Source organism: Camellia sinensis, chromosome 9, assembly GCF_055761805.1.
Source record: "Camellia sinensis isolate YWXY chromosome 9, ASM5576180v1, whole genome shotgun sequence".
Classification (NCBI taxonomy): domain Eukaryota; kingdom Viridiplantae; phylum Streptophyta; class Magnoliopsida; order Ericales; family Theaceae; genus Camellia; species Camellia sinensis.
Genome location: NC_138969.1, coordinates 10,120,312 through 10,148,241, shown reverse-complemented (window position 1 = coordinate 10,148,241; position 27,930 = coordinate 10,120,312). Strand labels below are relative to the sequence as shown.

The 27,930-nt window shown below is 34.3% G+C and overlaps 3 protein-coding genes across 14 annotated transcripts; 1 reads left to right on the top strand and 2 right to left on the bottom strand.

Moving 5' to 3' along the window:
- The first annotated feature begins 673 nt into the window (after positions 1 to 673).
- On the top strand, positions 674 to 10,588 carry LOC114259651 (protein RGF1 INDUCIBLE TRANSCRIPTION FACTOR 1). 3 transcript variants are annotated; one of them, XM_028199679.2, is made up of 4 exons: positions 674 to 1,308; positions 7,950 to 8,024; positions 9,178 to 9,318; positions 9,907 to 10,588. In XM_028199679.2, the coding sequence occupies exons 1-4, from the start codon at positions 1,072 to 1,074 to the stop codon at positions 10,240 to 10,242; spliced, it is 789 nt and encodes a 262-aa protein (XP_028055480.1). In that variant the 5' UTR covers positions 674 to 1,071; the 3' UTR covers positions 10,243 to 10,588. The 3 variants fall into 3 exon arrangements, with proteins under 3 accessions (XP_028055480.1, XP_028055481.1, XP_082742219.1); XM_082886093.1 differs by having other exon boundaries at positions 939 to 1,308; positions 9,220 to 9,318; positions 9,907 to 10,450; XM_028199680.2 differs by lacking the exon at positions 9,178 to 9,318 and having other exon boundaries at positions 766 to 1,308.
- A 7,179-nt stretch (positions 10,589 to 17,767) lies between these two features.
- LOC114288519 (uncharacterized) lies at positions 17,768 to 23,772 on the bottom strand. Of its 10 annotated transcripts, XM_082886090.1 has the most exons (10): positions 23,096 to 23,772; positions 22,966 to 23,016; positions 22,755 to 22,883; positions 22,582 to 22,617; positions 22,425 to 22,480; positions 22,227 to 22,346; positions 21,967 to 22,086; positions 21,457 to 21,826; positions 21,058 to 21,208; positions 20,820 to 20,977 (listed from the first exon to the last, which is right to left on the bottom strand). In XM_082886090.1, the coding sequence occupies exons 1-8, from the start codon at positions 23,249 to 23,251 to the stop codon at positions 21,817 to 21,819; spliced, it is 678 nt and encodes a 225-aa protein (XP_082742216.1). In that variant the 5' UTR covers positions 23,252 to 23,772; the 3' UTR covers positions 20,820 to 20,977; positions 21,058 to 21,208; positions 21,457 to 21,816. The 10 variants fall into 10 exon arrangements, with proteins under 10 accessions (XP_082742211.1, XP_082742214.1, XP_082742213.1 ...); XM_082886092.1 differs by lacking the exon at positions 22,582 to 22,617; XM_082886091.1 differs by lacking the exon at positions 20,820 to 20,977 and having other exon boundaries at positions 21,100 to 21,208; positions 21,463 to 21,826.
- LOC114313329 (uncharacterized) lies at positions 23,456 to 27,612 on the bottom strand. The gene is made up of 3 exons (XM_082888773.1): positions 24,385 to 27,612; positions 24,204 to 24,303; positions 23,456 to 24,112 (listed from the first exon to the last, which is right to left on the bottom strand). Exons 1-3 carry the CDS (start codon positions 27,024 to 27,026, stop codon positions 23,456 to 23,458), a joined length of 3,399 nt encoding a protein of 1,132 aa, XP_082744899.1. The 5' UTR covers positions 27,027 to 27,612.
- Positions 27,613 to 27,930: the final 318 nt, after the last annotated feature.

The following is a 27,930-nucleotide window of genomic DNA, read 5'->3' as shown; positions in this document are numbered from 1 at the left end:
TGGAATCAGGATCCTCTCCTTGAGATTCTTACTTGACTTCCTACTTGCTATGTTATTGGGCCTACTTTTAGGCCCAGTTTCGAAAATCTGAACCGTTGACATTTTAAGATTTATTGAGTATATCATATCTGTAATCAAATTGATCGAATATCAAAAAGTATGTGTTCGAAAAACTATTTATTAAATTTTTTTAAAATAATTAGTTTTTAGTTAGTTTTTCGAACACATGCTTTCTAATATTCGATCAACTTGATTTTTTACAGGTATAATATACTCAACCAATCTTAAAATATGAACAGTTCGAATTATCGAAATTGGACCTAAAAGTAAGCCCAATAACACAGCAAATAGAAGTCAAGTAAGAACCTCAAAGAGAATCCTGATTCTAGTCCAAGGGGTTATGGGTCTAGTCAAGTTCATTTTAGTGGTTTTTCATTTTTTTTTTATTATCTATCAAGTAATTTATTCATTCAAGTATTATGTACTCTGATATATTAAAAAATAAATGTTTTTAATTGTTCATTAGTTGAACTCTGTAATTTAATTACTGAACTCGAGGGGTATTTTAGTCAAAAAAGGGTAGATGAGGGTGCTCAATGGTGTGGTGCCCAAATCAACTCCCTCTGAAAAATGGTTTTGTATTTTTGCAAGAAAAAAGAAAAAAAAAAAGTACACATTGGTGGGCTGGCTTCCCGCCATAAACACCACTCTGCAGCAGGCCGCACCACACCATTCGTCCAGTACTCTCTCTCTCTCTCTCTCTCTCTCTCTCTCTCTCTCTCATCATATACACATATACACATATGCATACACATATATAGATGTATGTAAGTGGGTATATTTTGTATTTTGTGGGGATTTCTGTATATATTATGTGAAAACGACACCAATTGCTGGAACCTCCGCTATAAATACAGGAGGATCTTTGTGGGTAGGGTTTGCCAAAGCATGTGAACCTAACTCCTCTCTCTCTCTCTCTCTCTCTCTCTCACTGTCTTTACATACCTTATAATACTATCTAACACACTAATATATATATAGACTTAGATTTTAGAGAGAGGAGAGAGAGAAATGGTGAGAGAATCATCATCATCAGGAGGTGGTGGTGGAGGTGGTGATGGTGGAGGAGGAGGAGACATGGTGATGAAGCCTGCATGGCTAGAAGGGCTAATGGGTGAGACATTCTTTGCAACATGTGGAGTCCACCAGAACCATAGGAAGAATGAGAAGAACATCTTCTGCTTGGATTGTTGTCAAAGCTTTTGCCCTCACTGTCTTCCCTCTCATCACTCTCATCCCCTACTTCAGGTATCCATCTATCTATCTCTATATATACAGCTATAGTTATATAAGTCAATTATAAGCAAATTCATTTCAAATCCATCTTCTCTTTTTCTGTTTTCTTTACTGGGTATCTTTGAATTTTTTGGTTTGATGTTTCAAATGGTTCAATTTGTTTTTGGCTCTTCTTTTCAATCACTCTCATCTCATCCCCTACTTGGCCTATATATATATATATACATATATACATGGCTGTTGTCAATTATGAGCAAGTTCAATTCAAACCCATCTTTGATTTTCCTCTTCTCTCTTCTGGGTATCTTTCAATTTTTGGGTTTGATGCTTCAAATGGTTCAATTTGTTTTTGGCACTTCTTTTCAATCACTCCCATCCCTACTTCAGCTATATAGATATACAGTTATAGTCAATTATGAGCAAATTCAATTACAAACCCATATGTGCTTTTTGTTTGAATTTTAGTGGGTATCTTTGAATTTTTGGATTTAGTGCTTCACATGGTTGAATTTCTGTTTTTGGTACTACTTTTCATGTCTTTCTTGAGCTCATGATCACTTTGATCCCATGAATTCTGTGAAAAAGTCTCAATAATTTTCATGAATTCTGGGTGTTTGGTGGTTTGCTCTGATTCTTCTAGTGGGCTTATATATATATATATATATATATAGGAACTTCACTTCATCCTTTTCTTCAATGTCCCGCCTTGTTTCTTGGAAAATTTACACTACTTTCTTCAATTATCCAGCTTGTTTCTTGGGAAAATATATATTTCGAATTATGCACATCTTTGTGTGCTTTTTTGGGTAATTCTCATCATTCTATGCCCTTTTCTTGAGTCAGTTAATTGGGATTTCTAGCTATTGTTTTAGTTGCCCAATTTGATATAATATTTTTTTTTATATTTATAATTATTGTTTTATTTATTTACAAAAAATAAAAAATTAAAATAATGATACTTTACTCCTTAATTATCACTTAACATCATTTTTTCTTACTTAAATTTAAAATTCTTAATTATAAAAATTGTTTCATTTTTACTCTAAAAAAAATATATTTATATGATTTTTATATTTAAAGTTTTTAAATGTACGATTTTAAAACTGAGACATTAATGGTATTTGTGGTGGAGCAAAGTGTAATTAACTCTATATTGATTATCTAATTTAAGGTTTTCTATGTAAAATCTATCATTTTTTCTTAATAAAACATAAAGATTCTAGGATGTATTTGTTATTATCTAAATTATCTAATTTAAGATTTCCAATGTAAAAATTTACAACATTAATTATTAATATTTATAATATTTTTTATTTATTTATAAATAATTTTTGATTGACATATGTCATGTCAGTGTAATTTCCTCTAAAATTTATCAATTTTTTTTTCTTAATGAAACATAAAAAAGATTGATTTTCTTGTTGAATTCTTTAATGGGTAATTCTAAAAATGGTGTGTCATGCTCATCCTTTGGACCATTGATTTCCACTTTTTAGTTTTGTTTTGTTTCCCATATTTAGAAGACTTTTTTTATTATTATTATCCATTTTTCCCTGCAAAAGTTCCATTTTAGCTGTTGCTTTCCTCTTAGCTGTTGCTTTCATGAAAGTGAAAGTTTGACCCAATTGTCCAAAACCTCATTTCTAGTATATTTTGTTTTTACTTCCCAAAAATCTCTATTTCAAATTTTAATTTTTTTATTTTTAAAATTTTCGTATCAGAGAAAAATAAATGATGGAAAGTTGGTTGCCTAACTTTATTTACACCGAAGTTTTGAGGTAGTTGTAAAAGCTGAAGATTTACCTTAATTTAAAAAATCTCAAAAAATAAAAGGAAAAAAAGAGAAGGAAAACATCAAGAAAAAGATGCTTCAACACAAATTACAACTAAGAAGCTATTAAGCAAAGGAAAGTATTATTTTTATAGAATTTTTGTATAGAATTATTCACGAGAGTAATGTGTCATTGAGAATGGCAATTTCGATATCGTTTTAAAGTGATACATTAGGTCAAATTTGGCAAGTTGTTAAAAAATTACTCAAAAAATTAAAAAGTTATCACTATTCATCAAAAGTCAAAAATTACGACTGCACAACTTCCAATTTTAATTTTTTCCTACACACTAATTTATACAATTTTTTAATGGGATTTTTATTGATAAATCCCATTTAGAAGTGTTTTAACCCAAGAAGTTTATGAAGGAATTTTAAACCCATTTAGTCTCATGTATGTATAGTTTTATTCCATAAAGTCATTTTTCTTGATTTACACTATTTTCTTAGACACTTATGCCCTTATATTTAATTTTGATATCCTTATAAATATTTTTTGAATGGTTAGCAATTTTATGATGTGAACATTCATATTTTAAAATTCACATTGGTAGAAATGTAAAATTGGCCCGTGGGCAGCCCGAAACCCGCTCGCGAGACGAGCGGGCCCGGCCCGTTGACAATGTGAATATTCACATTGGCATGTTAACATTCACATTAATAGGAGTGTAAAATTGGCCGGCGTCCCGTGACGGCGCGAAACCCGTCGGCGGCCCATGAGCGGCCCAGGGCGTGCCCTGTCCGGCCCGTTAACAATGTGAATATTCACATTGACATGTTAACATTTACATTGATAAGAGTATAAAATTGGCCCGCCGCCCATGGGCGGCCAAAAGCCCTCCCGCGACCCGTTAACAATGTAAATATGCACATTGACATGTTAACATTCACATTGATAGAAGTGTAAAATTAGCCCGCGTCCCGTGGCTGCTGGAAACCTACCCACGGCCCGTGGGCGGCCTGGGGCAAGCCCGGCCCAGCTTGTTAACAATGTGAATATTCACATTGACATGTTAACATTCACATTGATAAGAGTGTAAAATTGGCCAGCGGCCTAGGGCAGGCCCGACCCGGCCCGTTGACAATGTGAATATTCACATTGACATGTTAACATTCACATTGATAAGAGTGTAAAATTGGCACGCAGCTCGTGGGCGGCCCGAAGCCCAACCGTAGCCCGACCCGTGACATTGTGAACATTCACAGTGACATGTTAACATTAACATTGATAGGAGTGTAAAATTTCCTCGCTGCCCGAAGCTTGCCCGCGGCCCGGGGTAGGCCCAGCCCGTTGATAATGTAAATATTCACATTGACATGTTAACATGTACATTGATAGGAATGTAGAATTGGCCCGCGGCCCGGGGCAAGCTCGTTTGGGTCCGGGCCCGAGCCGATGGGCCTGGGCCTAGCCATTTTTTTTTTAATTTTTTCTACCAAAATTTTATTATTTTCCACAAAGAAAGACACTAGGTCTCGGCGCAAGCCGGGCCTTGGACCGAGCCTTGAATGGACCTTAACTGGGTCGATGGGCTGGGCTGGGCCGGGCTTCAAAGTGATGGCCCAGGCCCTAGCCTAGGGTCTCGAACTAGGCTCGAGCCCGAGCCCAAACGAGCCTTTCCCGAACCGCAGGCGGGCTTCGGGCAGCCTACGTTCTTTTTGACTATTCCATTAAGTCCTATTTGAGGTGAGAAAACCAAAATACTATTTTCATCTACTTATATTCTATTTAGTTCACATTATTTTCTTATGTTTCAATAAGTCCTATGGGTGACATAATTACCAAAATACTCATAATGTGAATGTTCACATCGTCAATGTGAATGTTCATATCATCAATGCGTAGAGGCCCGGGCCGGCCCATATCGAGCTTCGTGGGTGTCCGAAAAAATTAGGGCTGGCCCGGCCCGGCCCGGCCAACGGGCCAAAAAATTAGCCCCAGGCCCTATCTCTGGCACAAGGATATTTGGGCTTTGGACGGGCCGATGGATCGAGCCGGTGGGCTTGGGCCTAACCTCGAGCTTAGGTCGGGCTTGGGCTGGCTTGGCCATTTTTTTTTTAATTCTTTTTAATTTTTTCTATCAAAATTTTATTATTTTCCACAAAAAAAGACATTGCGCCTCGGGCAGGCTGGGCCTCGGACCGAGCCTTGAATGGGCTTTAAGCGGGTTGATTGGTCGGGCCAGGCTTCAAAGTGATGGCCTAGGCCCTAGCCTAGGGTCTCGGACATGTTCAAGCCCGGACCCAAACGAGCCTACCCCGGGCCGTAGGCAGGCTTCGGGCAGCCCATGGGCCGCGAGCCAATTCTATATTTCTATTAATGTGCATGTTAACATGTCAATGTGAATATTCACATTGTCAACGGGTCGGGCCGGGCCTATCCCGGGCCGCGGGCAAGCTTCGGGCAGCGGGCAAATTTTACACTCTTATCAATGTTAATGTTAACATGTCAATGTGAATATTCACATTGTCACGGGTCGGGCCAAGACCGCCTCGGGCTGCGGTCGGGCTTCGGGCCGCCTACGAGCTGCGGGTCAATTTTACACTCTTATCAATGTGAATGTTGACATGTCAATGTGAATATTCACATTATCAACGGGCCGGGTCGGGCCCGCCCTGGGCCGCTAGCCAATTTTATACTCTTATCAATGTGAATATTCACATTGTCAATAAGCCGGGCCGGGCCTCTCCCGGGCCGTCCACGGGCCGTGGGCGAGTTTCGGGCAGCCACGAGGCGCGGGTTAATTTTACACTTCTATCAATGTGAATGTTAACATGTCAATGTGAATATTCGTCAACGGGCCGGGCCCGCCCTGGGCCTCGAGCAGGCTTTTGGCCGCCCATGGGCCACAGATTAATTTTGTACTCTTATCAATGTGAATGTTAACATGTCAATGTGAATATTTACATTGTCAACGGGCCGGACCGCCCATGGGCCGTTGGCGGGTTTCGCGCCGCCACGGGATGCGGACCAATTTTACACTCTTATTAATGTGAATATTCACATGTCAATGTGAATATTCACATTGTTAACGGGCCGGGGCGGGCCTGGCCCGACTCGAATTTTTCCAGGCACCCACGAGGATCGACATGGGTCGCTCCCCTACACATTGACGATATGAACATTCACATTGACGGTGTGAACATTCACATTAGGGGTATTTTGGTAATTATGTCACCCATAAGATTTATTGAAACATAAGAAAATAATGTGAACTAAATAGAACATAAATAGATGAAAAGGGTATTTTGGTCTTCTTATCTAAAATAGGACCTAATGGAATAGTAAAAAAAAATATGGGTTGGATGGAATAAAGCTCTTAGACCATCTCCAACGCTGAACCAAACCCAGCATCAGATTTAAATTTTGATGAAAAACCCACTTTTTCACGCTCCAACGGTTGCACCAAAGTCATACAAAAATGAGAATTCAGCAAACAAGACATCAAACTGAGATCAAGACACAGATTTTACCAAATCACTGTTACTGACCGTTGAAAATGCTACACCGGTCGACCAACCGGTTGCCCGGCCGGTTGACCAACCGGTCAACCAGTAAAAGATTCAAACAGTTCAGAAAAAATAGTTCAAACCGTTAAAAAAAAAAAAAAAAAAAATTTTTTGCCTAACCGGTCAACCGGTTGACCGGCCGGTCGACCACCCCGGTTGTCCCGAAAAAAGTTCAGAAAGTTCAAAAAAAGTTCAGACAATTCGCAAAAAAAAAAAAAAAAAAAAAATTTTTTGGCCTAACCGGTCAACCGGCCGGTCGACCACCCGGTTGTCCCGGGATAGATTTGGTGAAGGTGAACCGTTGGAGCCTGAAGTATCAAATTCAGGAAATGGTCATTTTTGAACTCAGAATTGGTGAAATTTTTGATTCACGGTTGGAGATGCTCTTAGAAAGTGAATTTATCAAAAAAGCTCCCTTTTTTAATACACATTTTTCCATAAAAAGTTAAAAAGTTAACCCAAATATCCATATTTTTTTTCTCAATTTTTTAGTCTAAAAAAATAAAAAGTGTACTTATTTAGGACACCTCAAATAACCCCTTAATAATTCCGATACATTATTTTGTATGTATTATATATATATATATATGTAATTTTTATTTACATATTATTAGTTTTAAATGAATTTTGATTATGCATAATTGTAATTGAGATTGGATTCTCTCCTATTAAGTTAACCGGAGGTCCAATTCAATTTAGGTGATAGATATGTTATCCACAGTGAAGATTTTCCCAAAATTACTCATAAATATGTGATAAAGGTATAGAACCCACATAAATAGAGTTCACATGTGGGACTAACTTTTTATCTTACATCTGTGTTCTTCTGTTCTTTAAAAATTTCCTTACACTTCAAAAGTGGACTCCATTCAAGATTAATTGAATTTAATCTCTAATTAACTCAAAAGAAGCCAATCACAACTTAACTATTCGATGATTCCAAATAGTATTTCAATCAAACGTCAACATTATTAAAGAGAAATTATCACTAGGTGGTATTTTTAAAAAGATATTACATATGCATGAAAAAGATTATGACTTTAAATTGAATTGAAATTTCTCCTATTATTAAATCATATTAGTTGACAATTCTTTTAAGAGAAATTACACACAAGTCAGGTGTGTTTCAGAAAAATATTTACACAATTATGAAAAAGTTTATAATTTAATATTTTAATACTTATAATGTTTAGTATCATTAGTATGATATTTCCCTATTTTTTTTTAAACATAAATTTGGTGAATTTTCATAGTGGAAAAAGTAGAGATTTTGATAGTTCCCAATTATTCAAGCTTTGATTCCATGTGACAGGTGAGAAGATATGTCTACCATGATGTTATTAGATTGGACGACCTCGAGAAGCTCATTGACTGTTCCTACATTCAGGTATATTAATATACTATACAATATTCAATTTGACTGTTAAATAAAGGGAAAATATGATAATGATTGTTTAATTTGACAATTTTGTTTAATTTTCATTGAAATTTTAATTAGTTTTACATTATCCTTATCTTAGTAGTGATAACCTATGAGATCACAAGGTTACAAATTGAGAGTATAGATAATTTTAAATTTAACAGATGTGATAATAATGATATTTTAAAAATAATAAATTATTTTAATTAACTTTTTTATTTTGAATTGAATGGAGATAAATCGACCCCATCCTTCTATACTGACAATTTTTAAAATATATATATATATATATATATATTGATAAAATCTTCCTAAATCAAGAGCATTGGCTTTTTAAGTAGTTAGGTTTTTATGAGCAGTTTCTCAATTGGTTTATAATTTTTATATTTTTGTGGTCTTTTAGGCGAGATTTTTTAACTCTTTTTATTTTTTATTTATCAATAGTCAAAACTTGAAAGGAAGTAAAAGTTAGTTAAAAAGGTGTCCCTATTTTTACTCGTCTTTTGCATAATGACAAAACAATAATACTTGAGACCACTAAAAGTGGTGCTCTAAAAGCACCACTAATGATGTGGCAGTGGACGGGACCCACTGCTTGTGTCTTGTTTTTTTTTTTTTTTTTTGATTAAAGTGCTTGCCAACTCATTAGTGGTGCTTTAGAGCACCACTTTTAGTGGGATGTATCATTACCCATGACAAAATTGTCCCTTAGAAGGGTAATTTTATAAATTGTTGCCCTAGCAACACTGAAGATTGGCCCACCTTTACACAAAAGTCCTACTGCCAGAGCCAGAGGAATTGGACTCTGTCCTGGCAACAGCTACTATTGCCTTGGCAATAGAGCTGCTAGTAAAAGAATTGAGTATACATATACAATTCTTTTACTTACACATATATTAATCACATAACATAACATAATTTTCTCACGTAAGTATAGGATTCACAAAAAAGTAAGACTTATCTCACGTGAGAGGATTATATTATGTCTTATTTTGTGATCAATTTGTTTATTATCAGATTAGACTTTATATATATGTATGTGTGTGTGGGGGGTTATTGACCTTGTGGTCATTTGTGATGCACAAGACAAGATATATGAGTGTTATTCCTTGTTTGGCAGCCATATACTATTAACAGTGCCAAAGTGATATTCTTGAATCAGAGGGCACAGTCAAGGTCTTGCAAGGGCTCTTCCAACTTTTGCTTCAACTGTGATAGGATTCTCCAGGACCCTTTTCACTTCTGTTCTCTTTCATGCAAGGTCAAATTTCATGTTCCTAATTATTATTATTTTATTAAAAAAAGTAAAAACAAACTACAGAATTATAAAAAGTAATCCAAAAAATTATCTGAAAAATAAAATATAGCGATTGGTGTATATTCAAACTTAGTATAGTGTGAAGCTATATACACTGTGAATTTGATACTTTGCACTCTTTATTTTTAGAAAAATACTTCGTACCACTAATTTAGCAACACTAATGCACCACTAATGATGTGGCATCATGTGGATCCCACCATTGAAATGATAGTTTGGTCTTTGTTTTGTTTTATTTTTTTTTTCTTTACATTGCCACCTCATTAGTGGTATTCTTAGAGCTCCAAATTTAGTGCTCTAAATCACCACTCTTATTTATGAAAAAAATCAGATTAATCGGATCACGTTGCTCTATTTTTAAAAAAACAAATGTGATCTGATCATATTGCTATTGATTTTTGATAATAAGCTACTCAATAAGTCTTACAAGATAAATGAATTTGGCCTATAAAGGTGGGCCAAAGAACCCCAACACTCCCCTTAAACACAATGTACCATGCACATTACTAAGAAAACATTAGGGCAATGCAGGTTGATCACATGGTGGATCAAGGGGAAGATTTATCAAGCATCCTATACCGGTTCGATGAATCAGATTTTGCCTTCTCTCAATTTGAGGGCCTCCGGATGGACAATTTCGACGACGATTGCCAAATTACCCCTAACTTCATCCTGGAGGACTCATTACAGTTCAAAGGCTCATCGTGCTCTAGCGATGTCATGGGTAGTTCTGGAATTTCACATGACCCTGAGACGACGACGAAGAAGAAGAATAAGAAGAAAGGGAGTGGCTTCCTCTCTGGGATGAATGTTCTCTCCATCAGCAGCAGGAGAAAGGGAGCTCCTCATAGGTCTCCTCTTTCTTGAATTCCAATTTGGATTAGTAGAGTGTGCTTTTAGTAAGTTACTACCTAAGTAGTACTATTTATATATATATATATATATATATATATGACTTAATGTTATTAATTGTTATAAGATTAGTCATATGCTTTATATATATTTATCATTCCATGTAACGCTATACCATGGGACTTGTTTGGTAAACGGAATTAGCGCGGGGCAATTAGTTTCATTACTGACCGGAGGTGGTTGTTGGAGGCTGGAATTAGAGATTTGGCTCTCCACTCCCCAATTTTGTATCGGTGTAATGAAAATTGCACATATATATGCTATTTATGTTAAATATATATATATATATATATATTTTTTTTTAGTCGATGGATTAAAATTTAACTTATGCTTCAAAATAACTCCTATATTATTACTGATCCCAAAACAAAAGTATCTTTGAGCAAAGTTTATGGAATTGAATTATAATTCACCTGTTTTTAATTAGAGGTGTGTAAAAAATTTGTCACCCCAAATCCATTCAAATCAACTCGTGTAATTTCAGTAGGTGAGTTGATGGGGTTGACAAGTTAACCAATAAAAAACAGGTGTGTTGATCGACTTATGATTTAAAATTTGTTGAATTGCTAATAACAATTCAACCCCGTCTATATGTATTTTTGCTCACACAATCTCTCTTTAAGCCTAATAATATTAGTTAAATGATATTCTTTTTTGTCGCATATATATATTCTAATTTGATTATTTGTATTGATCTGTTAAATATTATTTGAAATATAAATAATAATATTTTTGTTAAAATTATAATTTTAAAAAAAAAAATTAAGATTGTATGTTCTTATGTTTCTCATTTTTAACCTCTCAACTCTGTTAAATTATTATTTTGAATTAATTTAAATATTCAATCATGCTTTTGAGCATGCACGTCTTAACGAAATTTAAAAAAATAAAAAATCAATCTTGTTAATGTTGTTCGTCCCAGTGAATGGATAAGACAGGTCTAAGCTCCTCCAGCCCGTATCCAAATGATCAAGCCCACCAGATAATCTGCAAGCAAGTTCAACGGGGAACGGAGTAGTCCCCAGCGAACTCTCCGACGAGCAAGTTAAGAATAGAAGCAGAGTATATGGGGAGAGGATTCGAGATAGAGAACTTAACCCTTTTTTCTTGTCTACAACATATGCTTATATCCTTTGGCAATCATTTCGCTGTCCCTTCCGACCTGCTCTCCTTGCTGAAAGCCTATGCTGTAGCTCGCCTTGCTCAGGGTAAGGGGGTCCTGTTCCGGCGGAGAGGTGTTGTCGTAATAAATGCTGTGATGGGCTGCATTAATGGTGATGTGCAGTGTCAATAACTTTGCAGATCTTTGTCTGCTGATGTGGTTCATCCTTCTCTTGCCGTGTGTCTGAATGTCATTGGCTCTTTGTACCATGTTAGACTCCAGCTGTCCTGGACTTCATCAGCTGAGTTATGCATTGTGCTTCAAGTGATAGACCGTGAGTGGTTCATGACCTTTATGGGTTTATACACATCAAATCTGTCAAAAGTGATTCATTTGATATTTTCCTTTTAAAAAAATCAACTCAAACTGAACTGCACACCCTTTTATTGTTAATCTTATGCATTATTTTATTTAATTAAAACTTTTTTTCCCTCTTCTTGCCCACTAACTCTTGGGAAGTGTACGTGGGTTGTTCACGTGAAAGTTAGGTTTTGTCTGGGTGGTTGTTTTTGTTTTGGAGTGCCTTGTTTGGCAGGTTGACCAAAACCCAACAAATGTTTTAGTTTTATTAAATTTTATTTTTATTTTTACTAAAATATAAGTTAAACAATACGAAAAACCCTTTTTATACAAGTTGAAATGTTTATGACATTTTGGTCCCGTTTGGTAGAGCTGTGAAAAAGTTATTATAAATTATAACTTAATAGATTATGACTTATAGCTGTAAACATAAGCTGTTAACCTGTTTAGTGCAGCTGTGAGATTATGAATTTAAGCAGCAGAGTTGTATTTGGTTAATAAGCTGTAAAATAGTTTTTTACTGTATAATTGTCTTTTCTACCCTTATATGATATAAAAATGATTATTTTGTCATTTTTTTCAGTTTTAATTTTTATTAATAAAAGTTAATATAATTAGTATTAATTTGTCAATTAATATAAAAATTGATACATTTGCTAAAAATGAATGGAAGTATTATTGTCACAATTATTTTTCATTATAAATTAATTAGTATTAATTAATTCCTTAATTTGTATCAATTAATACCAAAATTATTAATTAGTATCAATTAATGGCTTAATTAGTCTCAATTAATACTAAAATTATTAATTAGTATAAATTAATATTAATATTTAATTTTTATTAGTATCAATTAATATTAATAATCAACAATTGTTATTAATTAGTATCAATTAATAATTAATTCATTACAAAAGTATACAATATTAATTTATTAATAATTAATACCAATTAATATTGATTTTTTTAATTAATATTGATTTTTTTCTTTTTCTTCAGAAATATACAATTTTTTTAATTAATATAAAAATATACAATATGAATTTATTAATAATTAATACCAATTAATTTTTCAATTAATATTAATTTTTTTCTTTTTCTTTAGAAATATACAATTTTTTATTTTTTAATTAATATTAATATTAATTAATAGTAATATTTGGGTATTGACGAGGGCATTTAAGTAATTTTAGCCCCCTCACACCAGCTGCACACTTAAGTAAAAAATTTAAGCACTCCCTGACCAACTTTTGAAATAAGCTAAGAAATAATTTGATTTAAGTTATAAGCTGATTAACTTAAGTTACACCAAACACAATATTTTAGCTTAAATTAAGCTAAATACTGAAATAAGCAGCTTTTAAATTCTACCAAACTGACCTTTTAACTTTTTAAGTGATTTTTTAGTTAAAATAATTACTTGTCAAACAATCCCTTACCACACCCATTAAAGTGTTTGGGAATATGAGTTTTTAGTCAAATATATATATTAAGAAAAAATTAATATGCTTTTTTTTTTTAGAAATTAAAATACATAATAAATTAATTTTTAAACAAGTCCTAAGAAAAATTCTATGGTTCGAGACTCGTTCACTCAGAATTTTTAGATGAGTGATTGTGTGATGTAAATTAAATTTGTATAATATAAAATTTAGGCCTCGTTTAGGAATAAGTTTTTTTAGTATTTTTTTGACTTTTTAAATAAAATATTATATAAAAAAAATTAATATGTTTAGGATAATTTTTTAACATTTTACAAAAAAATGTGTAAAAAGTAGAGAAAAAATAAAATTTTTAACTTTTTGATATATGTTGTTAACTTTTTAATTTTTTTAGTGATTTTTTAAATTTTTAACTAAAAAAATCATTTACCAAACGAGTCCTTAAATGTGGAATAATTCTAAATCCTAACAGAGTAAAATTTAGGGTCCAGTTTCTGTCCAGTCTGGGATCGGATTGGACCGTAATGTTAGGCCTATGGGCCCACCACGGGTCCCGTTTTAAAAATCTGAACCGTCAATGTGTAGAATTCGTCTAGTACTACATGCCTGTAAAAAATCACATTGATTGGATATCGATCGCTATGTGATCAAATCAGTTTTGTATAAAAAAAATGGACGGTGAAAAGATTAACGGTTGATAAAAAACTGTTTTGTTCACATAACTATCGATATCCGATCAACGTGATTTTTTACAGGCATATAATACTCGACGAATTTTACATATTAAATAATTTAAATTATCAAAACAAGACCCGTAGTGGGCCTCAACAGATCCAACAGAAGCCCTGGCCTAAAATTTAATAGGTAACGCGAGGGTGCTCTTTCGATAGGAGACCACCTGGTTGATTTCGTACAGTAATTAGAAGTCATACAGATAAAAAAGATGTCAGACTATTTTTTTGTTTTTACATGCTAGTGATGATAATAACGATCATAATTATGTGATGGTAAGATAGTGATGATAATAACGATCATAATTATGTGATGGTAAGATAGTGATGATGTTGGTAGGTTGTAATTCACCATTTTGGTTTTAGAAAAAAAAATGAATTCACTGTTCAAAAAAATTAATTTTTTTATTTTTGTAATTTTTTTAAATATTTTACATAATTTTTTTAATTTTTTAAATACACCTAATTTAAATATGTTTAAAAAGCATAATATGTGTGAAAAAAAGTTTAAAAAATTCACCAAATGTAAAAAATATGAAATTTAATATATTTTTTTATATTTTGTTGTATTTAATGATTTTTTTTAAAAAAAAATTAATATTTTTTTTTTACTTTTTAAGTATATTAAGATTAAGTTAATTTAAAAATTAAAAAATTACTTTAAAATATTTTAAAAAATCATTAAAAATATAAAAATACTACTTGAAAACTTAAAAAACTATTTTTAAAAATTGAAAATCAAACAGAAAAAATGGTATTGGTAATCATAATGTAGTGATGGTGATGATTGGTGAAGGGGGTGGAGTGGAGTGATGGTGACCATGTTGATTATATGGTAGTGGTGATAGTGGCGGTAATAAAGTAGTGGTGGTAATGACGATGATAGTAATATTTACATCACAATGGTGTTAAAAAGGTTGTGCCAGAGTTGTGCCAGCGATGGTGGTAGTAATAATAATGGCGTAATGGTAAAGGTAGAGAGATGGTTGTAATGTTGTTGAAACTGTTAGCACCATTGTTTTAGACAGGGGGTGATCGTTGTGCCATAAGGTACAACAACCCTATTGTGAGGGCTTTTTAAGGATTTTTTTTGAACTTAGGGGTTGTTTGGGATGTCCTAAAGAAGTGCACTTTTTGTCTTTTTGAACTAAAAAGTTGAGGAAAAAAATATGAATGTTTGGGTTAACTTTTTGACTTTTTATAAAAAAAATGTGTATTAAAAAATTAAATAAATAAGTGTGTAGGAGAAGATAGGGTAGGAGGCCGTACGGATGGAGGGGAGCCGGCTGGGTGAGTGTTGAGGAAATATTGTCTCATTCTCGGTGATTGATTGGATGGTGTTGTTTGGTCCGTGGGAGCCCACCCCGGGTCTCGTTTTTCTAATCGGAACCGTTCAATGTGTAGAACTCGTCGAGTAATATATGTTTATAAAAAATCACGTTGATTGGATATCGATAGTTATCTGATCGTCTTATTTTTTTTTTGTTAATTGTTAACTGTAACAAAACTGATTTGATTATGTAGTTAGAGATATCCGATAGACGTGATTTTTAACAGGCATATAGTACTACACGAGTTCTACATATTAACGGTTCAGATTATCAAAATGGGGACCCATGGTGGACCCCTACGGGCCCAACTTTACTATTAAGATTTAGTGAATATTCTACTATAATTTTTTTTTTCTCTGTCACTGGTACCTCTCATCACGTCAGTCATCATTTCGGCCAACTTTTGATTTGTATTAATATTTGTTTATTAATATTTTAATATTTTTTTTGGTGAATAGTGATAACTTTTTAACTTTTTGTGTGACTTTTTGACTTTTTCGGAGGTTGCGAAACTTGGCCTTATCTTGGTAATTCAAACGTTTACATTAGAAAATTTGTCAAGTATATCATCCATGTGAAAAATTAAATTAATTGAACATCGATAACCCCAAAATCTAGAGCTAATTACTCTCACTACTAAAAAAAGTACCTTTTGCGACCGCTACAAGCCGTCGCAAATAATAAAAAAACAGTCGCAAAAGACTTTTTGCGACGGCCCATGCGACGGCAAATGAGGGTCGCGAATGTGGGGGTGGCAAATACTTTTTGCGACCGCAAAATAGCAGTCGCAAACTATTTGCGACCGTCTAACCTGCTTATAGCGACTGGTATTTTGCCGTCGCAAAAGAGTTTAAAAAAGGCCTACAATGTATTAGCGACCATCTTCTTACCGTTGCAAAAAAACAAAAAAACAAAAAAAACCTACAATTATATATATATATTCAAATATTATATACAATAAACGTAAAGACATATTTACAAAAATCTCAACATTCATGCATTATTTTACATTTCTTCCCTCAATAAAATTCTCTACAAAAAAAAAAAGTATGCAACAATAACAAGGAGTTCTTGAAAGAATCCTACAAAGGTTTTTCATCTCTTGCAATTACAAAGAACATTTGAGGTTACAGTAGTTCTGATTCTAAGAATCCTTCATAGTCTTGTTACAGAGTCGGAAGAAGAGCAGCAACTCTTGAGATTATAGACATCTTCTGATTTCGTCATCTGCTTTAAGAGAAATCTGCTTTAAGAGAGAGAGAGAGAGAGAGAGAGAGAGAGAGAGAGAGAGCAAAGTAGCTCAAGTATTAACCCGGGAAACAATGTAGCTCAAGAATGCTTTAAAATAGCAACAACAATCTATATAATATCTATAAATTCATTTTAAATTCTGACAAATGATAGTTAGGCTAAATAGTCAAAATTCACAAACTCAAGCATACAAAGCAGATTCATTAGATTGAGATGATAGACAGTAAGAACAGATGTCTTAAGCAAATCACATCACTCAAGTTTGTAATATATGTGCAGTAGTGATAGTAAGAAATAACTACTGGTTTTATTAGTACTTAACAGCTGGAAGAGAGCCAGGAAAATACTTGACTGACAAGAACAATCCGTTGATCACGGAGCTGCAAAACAATCATATTGCAAACTGTTGTTTTTCCAGATGCAGTCCCACCAGCAACACCTTTAATTTCAACAAATCACAAACATTCTCTTAGCATTATGCCTGTATTGAATGACAAAGGATAGAAAAACTAATACTAATTATTGGAACACCAGCATAAAGAAAATATCCTAGAAATTTAATACACTACTAAAAAAAATACTTTTTGCGACCGCCATAAACCGTCGCAAATAATAAAAAACAGTCGCAAAAGACTTTTTGCGACGACCCATGCGACGGCAAATGGGGGTCGCGAATATGGGGGTGGCAAATACTTTTTGCGACGGCAAAGCAACGGTCGCAAATTATTTGCGACCACCTAAACTACTTATGGCGACCCCTATTTTGCCGTCGCAAAAAACAAAGAAAAATACTAACATGATCTTTGGCGACCATCTTGTTACCGTCGCAAAAAATTAAAAATAAAAATAAAAATAAATAAATAAATAAACAAATTGTGAAACATTAAAGCCTTTTTACCTATCCAGCTGTTTATCAAACAAATTAGACAAATCAAACCCACAGCTAACCTCTAGATATTCTTCCTATTTTCGTCAAATATTAAAGCTTGAACAAAATAAAAACAAAAAATGTCACAATTAAACAATTACTTTTAATATGTGAAACTTTTTTTCATCATATTCCAGTTGGGGTAATATCTGTCAAAACACTTCCAGTATACAATACTACTAATAGAACTTATAAAAGGCATGTCAATGAAGCACAAGCATTTCAAAGCCCAAATGATGAACTAAAGGTTTAAGATCTAACACGAGGCCTTTAAAGGACTGGGAACATCATTGTGAGAAGACATAAAAATGCAATCAAGTAAAGACAACCAAACATGCAGAACTAAGCTTCTTATGGAGCTCATCCAATTCCGATTGATAGCATGAGAAACCACATGTGTTAACAGCATTAAAATCCACAAGCAAAAATAAAGGTGAATAACCAGTAGCAACAATAATTCTTTGTTCTCACATGATAAAAAAATCTTATTCCAATCTCTAATCAGAGTAAGAGGAGAAGGGGAATGGAGGCAGGATAAGACAAATCATTGCTTACTTCTAATATCCATACTACCCTTGTTTTTTACCGGTCATACCTGCAACCACCTGCAAAGATGCAATCCGAATAATCAAATTAGTTAAAATTACCCGTGCACAAAATTCTTCCATCAGGTACATATATATTTGAAGTAGTACATAAAATGCCCGTAACGTAAAAAATCACTTTCGAAATGTTGAAATGCATAAAAAAAAACCTTAGGGGTAAAGTACATGGTTTTTATAGGGGAAGAATCCTAGTAATTTTTCTAGGCAAGACATCAAAAAGGAGCTCAAAACTCCAGTTATCAAGGTCTAGAGAAAGCAGCTGGGAAGCACTAGGGAAAACTCCAATTTGTGCATATTATGCCAAAGGTTAAACTCCAACAATTTCGCGGAAAGTCATCTTATGGACTTGTCTACCAAAACTAGGCATTACTATTAAATACAGCATGTGATAATGTTCTCCATCACCATGACATGCTAATAAATGACAAATCAATAGATAAAAAGCCTCTGCAAAATAGATGTGGTTCAATATGTATCCTTTACAGCATTAAAAAAGAAAGTTAATTTTTAATCCACTTAAAGCTCTATCACCGATATGCAAGATCATCTAAACACACTGATCATACAGCCTCCACGTAACAGAGTTGGTCAATACCATGTAAATATTTTCTTCCTTTCATTTAAGCATCACAATTAATTAACAAAGGTACTACTCTGATTGGTTTCCTTGACAAAAAGCTTTAAAAAATTTTTTTGGCTCACAAGAACGTTCCCTCATGCCTAGTTCTTCACCTATCATTCTTCCCCACATAATACAATCACAAATGGTGTGACTGTTATACAATTGCACTGCCAAAGGAAGGAGCCGAATTAGAACAGTGAACAGCTTGATGAGTATTCTGTCATCACACATACACTTACAAGTTACGAGTCCCAATTATAATAATAAGCCCTAAAGCAATAACTTTTTCATCCTTGCAAAGTCATTAGAACTTCAAATGATCTAACAAAGTAGCACCAGGCAAAATTAATTCAATAGATCACTACCATAATCAATGGCATGCAAATTTAGAACCACGTAATACATAAAACAAAAGAATAAGACATTCACCAAAAACTTCACTTCATGTAATTGATATGCTATTTTTTTACCATCTGGCCAACTGCAGTAGTAACAACTGCAGGCATGTTTCCGAAACGCAACCCATCAAACTCAATCACTCCAGACTGCTGAATTATCTGAAATAACAAAATAAAAGGGTAGTTAGATACCAACAAGCATAAATCATAGGCACTAACAACCCACAAGGTTGCAATCCACCTGTAAAGTTTACATTCCTACATTGCAGAAAACATCAGTGCCATTTTTTTAGAGTTATACCCTGCTAAGTTATGCTGAGTAATCCTCAGGGCATCCCAACAACAAAAGATTCTCAGGACAGTGCCAAAGCATAAACTTAAAGCTCATCATTAGTGCTTCCTTTTCTAAGATGGACAGTTGATAATATGAAAGCTTATTACAAAAAGGAAACAGAATAGATATGAACAATGGCCACGTTCAATAACAAAGACATTTGATTTTATGTCAAGTTCTTTTTTTATTTATTTATAAAACTTATAAGTGGCAAATGCCGAAAGCCATCCAACTATAATAACAATCCAAAGTGTCATCGCATTGACATGAATCCTAATTTGACAATTCCATCATGTCGAGCATCCTTTTGGCAAGCATGAGATTCTATAACCATGACTCAACGTCTGAAAACAAAACACGAAGAGTTTTCAAAGAATTTCTCTAGACCCAAAAAAGTGAGAGAACGACCACTTTACTATTATGCTAAAATAACCTTGCAGTGGATAACTCCAAGTTGGTGGATAGCTAGGTTCTTAATCATTTGAAGCCATATAATTAATAAATGACATAATGTACCTGTTCTTTCGTGTAGGGCATGAAAAATTGAGTATTTGTGCTGCATACATTCTCTTCATACACAGCAAATATCATAAATACATGCATGGGGAAATATAGTGATATCCTTCAAGAACTTCATACACAGCAAATATCATAAATACATGCAGAAATATAGTAGAGTGGCATACCTATTCATTTTCTTTTGAAGCTTGCTGCCCACTAGATGCATCTGACACCTACAATATGTTAGTATAATGTGTTAATAATTTCCATATGTATATATGCAAATTGATAAAACGTAAAATTCGTCAATTTGTAAGTATTGCACCTCTCTCAAGCTCATACTCCCAGCCATACCCTGTGACTCTAAGAACAAAACACGTGCCGTTAGGTTCTTGATCATCGTAGTGAACCTAGACTCAACGTCTTGTGTCACACGCTGTGTGATCTCATCAATAAATGAAGGGGCTGCTAATGATTGGGATGGGCCGCTTCCTCGCGCATACACCGCACTCCAGGGCACTCCTCTCCCATAGGTCTTGCAATACCCATGTCCATCCTTCCCAAGGATTTTATGGTAAATCCCATCGCAATACTCAATCGTATGTTGCTCCTTAGGAACTTTCCAAAGATGCGCATTATATTCCTCCTACATTTTGAAAACATAAGGACAATGTTTGGTAAAAAGCAAAATATGTGTAAAAACATGTAAACCATAGACATACCACAATTGCTACCACATCAGGATCATTCAGGTTGTGTGCCCTCTTCCAGAGACTCATCTTATCTATTCGCTCTCCTTTATGTGTCATCTGCATTTTTTTGCAAGTTAGGAGCTCAAGTCTTCACAACATAATAAGTCAAAAATGCAGCACTAGGTGCAGCCACAACTGCAGCCACAAGTGTCACACTAAGTGCACTAGGTGCGGCTGCGGCTGCAGCTACAGCAGCAATTGTAGTCACAGATGATGCCTTAGGTGCAACCACAAGATCAATACATTGAAACGAATATCTGAGAAAGATGTCCTTCCGGTCGTATGTGGAGGCCCACGAAATCCCCGATTAGAAGAATTCTTCTTAGCAATCGCCTATAACATTGGTTAGAATATCAAACATTAGTTATTTATCATTAAAACATTAATTAAAATTTTATAAAGAATACATATACCTGCACTTCTTTACTCGCCCAATATTGTACAAGTTTCCTCCACTGGGTTGGCACTATGTTACTAGGTACTCTAGAAGCAATGTCCGGATCATTCTTGAATGGAACCCAATACTTGGACTTTGTCTTGCTTTTATGATCTTTCCACGATGTCCTACAAAGTCGCATGCAAACCTCCTTGAATTCATCTGGACAGTATACCAAGTTGTCCTACAAAGCACAAATTGAAAGCCAATTGCATCCTCATAATTATAGAGCATACACAAATGCACAAGCAAGCTAATAATTAATAACTAAACACAATTAAAAAGAAATCATAAATCAAATAACTAATAACTTGGAAAAATTCAAAAATCTAAGCATAAACCCTAACCGTAATTAGCAAAAGGGAAAACTATATACCTTCACCTCTTGCCAAATATTCTCCTTTATATCAACATGCATCACATTCCAACTGAGATATGTAAGTGGGACTCTATGCCCGCTGCGCACGATCAACCCTAATTGTCCTTTCAACTTTTTGCCATCATCCTCCACTGGCTGAAACTTATCATCAAATTTTACTTGGATCTTAGTGCCTGTACCCTATTCCTTTATCCCTCGGGCAAATCCTCGACCTCGTCGTGTTAAGGTAGTTGATACTGTATATGGAGATAAAACAGATGAAGAAGATGCTCCATCCATAGTGCGAGGTAGCGAAGCACTTGCTCGCACACGTACAGCCTCATCTATAGTGCAAGGGACCTTAAAGGTCTTCCTCTTTCACTTCATGCTAAAATGAAAGAAATATGAAAAAGTTAATACACAAGAAATATGGATATCAATTTACTAATAATATAACACAAGATATAAATATAAACAAATGATACAAATCATTTTCAGAACAAATAAAACTTTAGCAGTAAAGTTTACCTCGAAACATATGGAGAAGATGCTCCATCAATAGTGCAAGGTAGCGAGGGACTTGCCCGCACACGTAAAGCCTCATCCATCATGCAAGGGGCCTTAAAGGTCTTCCTCTTCCGTTTCATCCTAAAATGAAATAAATATGAAAAGGTTAATACACAAGAAATATGGATATCAATTTACTAATAATATAACACAAGATATAAATATCAACAAATGATACAAATTAGTTTCAGAACAAATAAAACTTTAGCAATAAAGTTTACCTCGAAACATATGGAGAAGATGCTCCATCAATAGTGCAAGGTAGCGAGGGACTTGCCCGCACACGTAAAGCCTCATCCATAATGCAAGGGGCCTTAAAGGTCTTAACCTTCCGCTTCATCCTAAAATGAAAGAAATATGAAAAGGTTAATACACAAGAAATATGGATAGCAATTTACTTATAATATAACATAAGATACCTATTAGCATCCTCGGTTGTCTTCCCAACAATTCTTCCTTTTGGCGATACTGATAACTGTCAAGAGTGCAAGTCAAATTCAAAACCAATTTAATACATGAAAAATAGCATCAACTAACAAGATAAAGTCATAAAAAAAAACTCCTACGAATACTGACTAGAGAGGCAACATCAACTCCAATTTCATCTAGGACCTGTCAAGCAAATAAATAAATAAATAAACAAACTACCCAACATGTGTTGTTCAATTAACAATAACAAAAAACATAAATCATCTCGATTCATAAAAAACATAAACCAATAGAAGAACAAGAAAAATTAAACAATGAACCTGGTTGGTTAGCTCTTCAGTTTCCTCTTCAGTCTGCTTAACTGGGGACATTTGTTGTAAGCAAGCTTGTAATTTTGTTATTTGTTGCCTAAGATTGATTAGCTGACATGCTGAAATTTTAGTTGTTGCCTGCAGAATGCAAATACAAATAAAAATAAGAAGATAAATCTGAATATAAAAACAAGAAAGAGAAATACGTTCCAGAATGTACCTCATTTCCTGTTTTAGCAGTTCTCTTTATCTCCGTAACAAGTTTCTTTTCCTATATCAACAAATAATTTATAACCGACATTGTAATTGAATAAAAAACATAAACATTACCTATAAACTCTTTAACATACTTTCAATTGCAAGGTAGTGATTTCCCTCTCAATTGCATTGGCCATTTCAAAGAACAGAGATCCGTATGCAAGTCCACAACGATGTCTCCTACGCTCGTAACTATTAGAACCGACATTGTAATTGAATAAAAAACAACCACCACAGTAAGTAAACATTTATTATAAAAAGAAAGAAAATTTTTATGAAATTCTACACTTGATAATAGAACAACACATAAACATATATAAATTTATCACAAATTCAGCAATTAAGCACGAGACATTTTAATAATATTTAAACTTTTCTTATTTGCAAATAATAGAAACCTAAGAAACACGGAGTATAGTTCAACCCTCTTCCTCAACAATCACAAATGAAGTTCAACCATCTTCATCAACATCAATTGTTGCTCCTTCTATTCCTTCTCTCACCCAACCAATTTCTTCATCACGAAGCACATCGTTGTCTTCCAAATGTTGAGTCATATAGGGTTCAACTTGAGGATCATCATTAGAATTCATATCAAAAAGACCTCTTTGAGACATCTTTACCACAACTTGCCAATCTGGTTCCAAAGGATCAGGAACATACCAAACTTGCTCGGCTTGGGATGATAATATAAAAGGTTCATTGCTAACACGATCGGTTGGGTACAACAAACGATTGAAGTTGACTAATGTGAATTTGAAAGCGTCTTCCATTTTCCCCCTAGTGTTATCATTCCAATCACACTTAAACAACACATATTTCATATTGTTAGTGTACCGGATTTCGACAATATCAGTCAACTGTCCATAGTAGTACACAGCACCGACGCGAGGACTCTTGTCCTTCCGACTAGCATAACTCATTGTATCAGCCTTTAAAGCTACACCACTATTTTGAGTCACCCGACGATCATCCACAGCCTTCACACGAAAACGAAACCCATTGATAATGTAACCATTGAACCGCCTAGCCAAAGTATGAGGACCATCTGCTAATCTATTGATTTCTTCAGTAAATGTAATATTACTTGTCCTTCGCAAGGTCTGAACCTATTAAAAAAACAAATATAAATTCAACTTCAACTCCAACTCAAAATTTATGTATATTTAGATATGTGAAATGAAATGTCTAAATACATACATGGTCCTTAAACCAAGTGTAGAATGTTTCGAAATGCTCAGATTGAATTTGATGATCGCTTGCACGTGGCATTTTGCTCTTAATGACTTCAAGGTGTTTGCTGTGTAAATTGGAAGAGAATAGTAAATATCATATAGATTTCACTTTAGAATTTTACAATACTAGGAAAGTGATAAATTACCTTATGAACGGTGCAACTGAACTTGTGTTGAACAACACATATCGGTGACACTGTTGTAATTCATTATCATTAAGATAAAATGTTGTACTTTCGCCTACAGCTCGACCCATGTTGTTATCACCTTCATTGTTTCTCCTCGGTCGATTAGATTTGGTTTCCACATCAAGGAGATAGCGAGAACAAAAGTTCATGCATTCTTCCATCAAATACCCCTTAGCTATTGAGCCCTCCGGATGAGCTCGATTACGCACATATTGTTTCAATGTAAGAAGAAACCTTTCAATCGGGTACATCCATCGAAACTGTATTGCTCCAGCGATCAAAGCTTCATCAGCAAGATGTATAGGCAAGTGTTCCATTATGTCAAAGAAAGATGGTGGAAAATTTTTTTCAAGATGACAAAGAGTTATTGCTATACGATCCTGAATATATTCCAAATCACTTGTACGATTCACTTTGGAGCACAATTGTCTAAAAAAAGTGCTCAACTCAATCAATGGTTCAATCACATTCTTAGGCAAGGACCTCCGTATAGCTAAAGGAATAAGTTGTTGCATCAAAATATGACTATCATGGCTCTTAAGACCCCAAATACTTCTATCTTGTAAGCGCACATGTCGCGAGATATTGGATGCATAACCGTCTGGTACTCTTACTTCCTTGAGTACTTTGAGAAACATATCTTTCTCATCATTGATCATTGTGAATTGTGCAGGAGGTACATAAACTTTATTGAACCCTCTTGACTGCAAGTGCAATGGTTTTCTGATATTCATTTCTTGTAAATCACGTCGAGCATTCACATTATCTTTGGATTTTCCTCCAACTCCTAGTATTGTCCACAATACATTATCGCAGACATTTTTCTCTATGTGCATCACATCGAGATTGTGTCTTATTAAGTTGTGCTCCCAATACGACAATTCATAGAATATACTTTTTTTCTTCCAATTATGGCCTTTTCTTCCGTTATTTTCCCTCTCTTCTTGTCTCCTGAACATTTCCTTCAGGTCATTCCTCTTGTACTGACTAAGGACTCCTTCTGATTCCAACTGATGCAACGTCTCAGATCCAGATAAAATTTGAGGTTTTAGTCTCCATTCTCGACTACCATCAAATGATACTTTATCCTTTCGAAATTTATGATTAACTGGTAAGAAACGACGATGACTCATGTATGAATACTTCCTACCATGCTTCAACCAATATGATTGAGTTTTCACATTGCAGCAAGGACAAGCATATTCACCTTTCGTACTCCATCCTGATAAGTTGGCATAGGCAGGAAAGTCACTGATTGTCCATAACAAAGCTGCATGCAATTGAAACATTTCATTGGTTGATGCATCAAATGTTTGTTCACCTTCATCCCATAATTCCTTCAACTCTTCAATCAATGGTTGCAAATACACATCGATCTTATCGCCAGGTCCTTTTGGCCCATCAATCAGCACAGACAAAATCAGATTTGGTTGTTTCATGCACATCCATGGTGGTAAATTATACGGAATCAACACAATTGGCCAAGTGCTATGAACTATGTTCATTGATCTAAATGGGTTGAATCCATCTGTAGCTAACCCAAGACGTACATTACGACTATTACTAGCAAAACAAGTGTTTCGCCGATCAAAGTCCTTCCATGCGAGGGAGTCAGCAGGATGCCTTAACACACCATCATCAACTCGTTCTTCCGCATGCCATCTCATGAGCTTTGCCGTTTTCGATGACATAAACAATCTCTGCAACCTTGGCTTCAAAGGGAAATACCTCATCTGTTTTGCTGCTACCCGTTTACCAGATTCCCTTTCATCATTTCCAACACCACCATTTTGTTTCCATCTAGAACTACTGCATATAACACATTTATCAAGCTTTGTAGCCTCTTTTCTGAACAACATACAACTATTGGGGCAAGCATCAAAAGTCTCATATGTGAAACCCAAATCTGTAGTAACCTTCTGAGCTTGGTAATATGAGCTTGGAAGTTTTGTGCCCGTAGGAAAAGCCTCATTCAAAAGTTCAAGTAACATGTCAACGGACTTGTCAGTCCATTGATTGAGCACCTTCATATGCAAAATTCGAACAATGAATGATAATGAAGTAAATTTGTGACACCCCGGGTACAGATCAGTTTGTGCATCTTCCAAAAGTTTAAAATATTTCAAAGTTTCGTCATTTGCCCCTATCTGAACCGGGTCATCTTCCTCTACATGGCTTGGATCACTTGCCCCTGCTTGGGCTGGATCACTTGCCCCTGCTTGGTCTGGATCACTTGCAGTTGGTTCATCATTCTCAACACCCATATGTGGAATTCCCAGGGCCTCTTGTACCATCCCAACCACATCATCTCTAGTCACTGAATCCGCCATTAATGTTTGGTTTTCTTGGTTACTATGTAATTGGACATAGGATTCCCCATGATGAATCCAATTTTTGTACTTTTTTACGAACCCATTGGAAATAAGATGCTCCCTTACAACCTCTCGTGAAAAATTGTATCGATTACTACAAAATCGACATGGACAACTAATTGATAAACTTTCATCTCTATTGTTGTATGCAAATCTCAAGAAATTATCAATCCCATTCACGTAATCAATTGACATCCGATTTGGCAAATCAATCCAATTCTTGTCCATCTTTCTATTTCTTTAACTGTTTAATATGAAAAATTAAATTAAACAATCGGTCGTAAAAAAATAGACGCAAAAGATCATATTTCTAGTAGTGACAACAAAATAAAAATATGAAAAATTAAATTAAATAGAAAATCAAAACAAATAAATCAAAAGAGCTTAAAAATTGAATGCTTAATTACATACCTAGGTAAAAAGTAACCACCACAGCAAGTAAACATTCATTATAAAAAGAAAGAAAATCTTTATGAAGCTCTACACTTGATAATAAAAACAACACATAAACATATAACATGCTATTATGGAGTTTTGAACTCATTTGGGAGAAATTATATCAAATAAGACTTAATTGTCCAAATTAAAAGTTAATAGGACTTGATAGTAATTTGAAGAGAAAAGATATCCATATTGGTAATGTTCCCTAATACATATATATATACATATATATTTTATTTTTGTCCATTCCTGTAATTCCCAATCATGTAAGCTGCGACTCTGTATTGAATAAAGTTATAGGATCATTACCTTATGCAACCACTGGAAACCAAAATATAGAAAAGTGTTCCATAATATATCTATATATATATAAAGTAAATTATATTTTTTACACTCCATTTTACTTGAATTTTATTTGTTAAATGAAACATATGTTAAAGTTTGAAGATTTAATCAAATCTTAATGGAAAACGCTTGGTTGAGAAACTAAAAAAGAGCTGGCATGACCTCTTTTTTCTAATTTTGAATTTGTGATTAAGCTTATTATTTGTGTAAGCATGATGTCGCTGGTGAGTTTGATTTTCACCATGCTGGAAGCACCTCTGTTTGGGTTGAGGATTTAGTTTTAAATGAACGTCTAAATTCGTTAAGTATGGCCATTTGTTAAGTAAACAGTGAAAGTCCTTAGGCA

Excerpts from the sequence above, each read along its gene's own strand:
- LOC114313329 (XM_082888773.1), bottom strand. The coding sequence starts at position 27,026 with ATGGACAAGAATTGGATTGATTTGCCAAATCGGATGTCAATTGATTAC. Across the intron at positions 24,304-24,384 it reads TCAGTTGCACCGTTCATAAG|CAAACACCTTGAAGTCATTA; the intron begins GTAATTTATCAC and ends CAATTTACACAG. Across the intron at positions 24,113-24,203 it reads ACACTTGGTTTAAGGACCAT|GTTCAGACCTTGCGAAGGAC; the intron begins GTATGTATTTAG and ends TTTTTTTAATAG.
- LOC114288519 (XM_082886083.1), bottom strand. The coding sequence starts at position 21,498 with ATGCATGTTGATATAAAGGAGAATATTTGGCAAGAGGTGAAG. Across the intron at positions 21,265-21,456 it reads ATATTTGGCAAGAGGTGAAG|GACAACTTGGTATACTGTCC; the intron begins GTATATAGTTTT and ends TGTGCTTTGTAG. Across the intron at positions 20,702-20,887 it reads TCTCAGATATTCGTTTCAAT|ATGACACATAAAGGAGAGCG; the intron begins GTATTGATCTTG and ends AAAAAAATGCAG.
- LOC114259651 (XM_028199679.2), top strand. The coding sequence starts at position 1,072 with ATGGTGAGAGAATCATCATCATCAGGAGGTGGTGGTGGAGGTGGTGAT. Across the intron at positions 1,309-7,949 it reads ACTCTCATCCCCTACTTCAG|GTGAGAAGATATGTCTACCA; the intron begins GTATCCATCTAT and ends TCCATGTGACAG. Across the intron at positions 8,025-9,177 it reads TTGACTGTTCCTACATTCAG|CCATATACTATTAACAGTGC; the intron begins GTATATTAATAT and ends CTTGTTTGGCAG.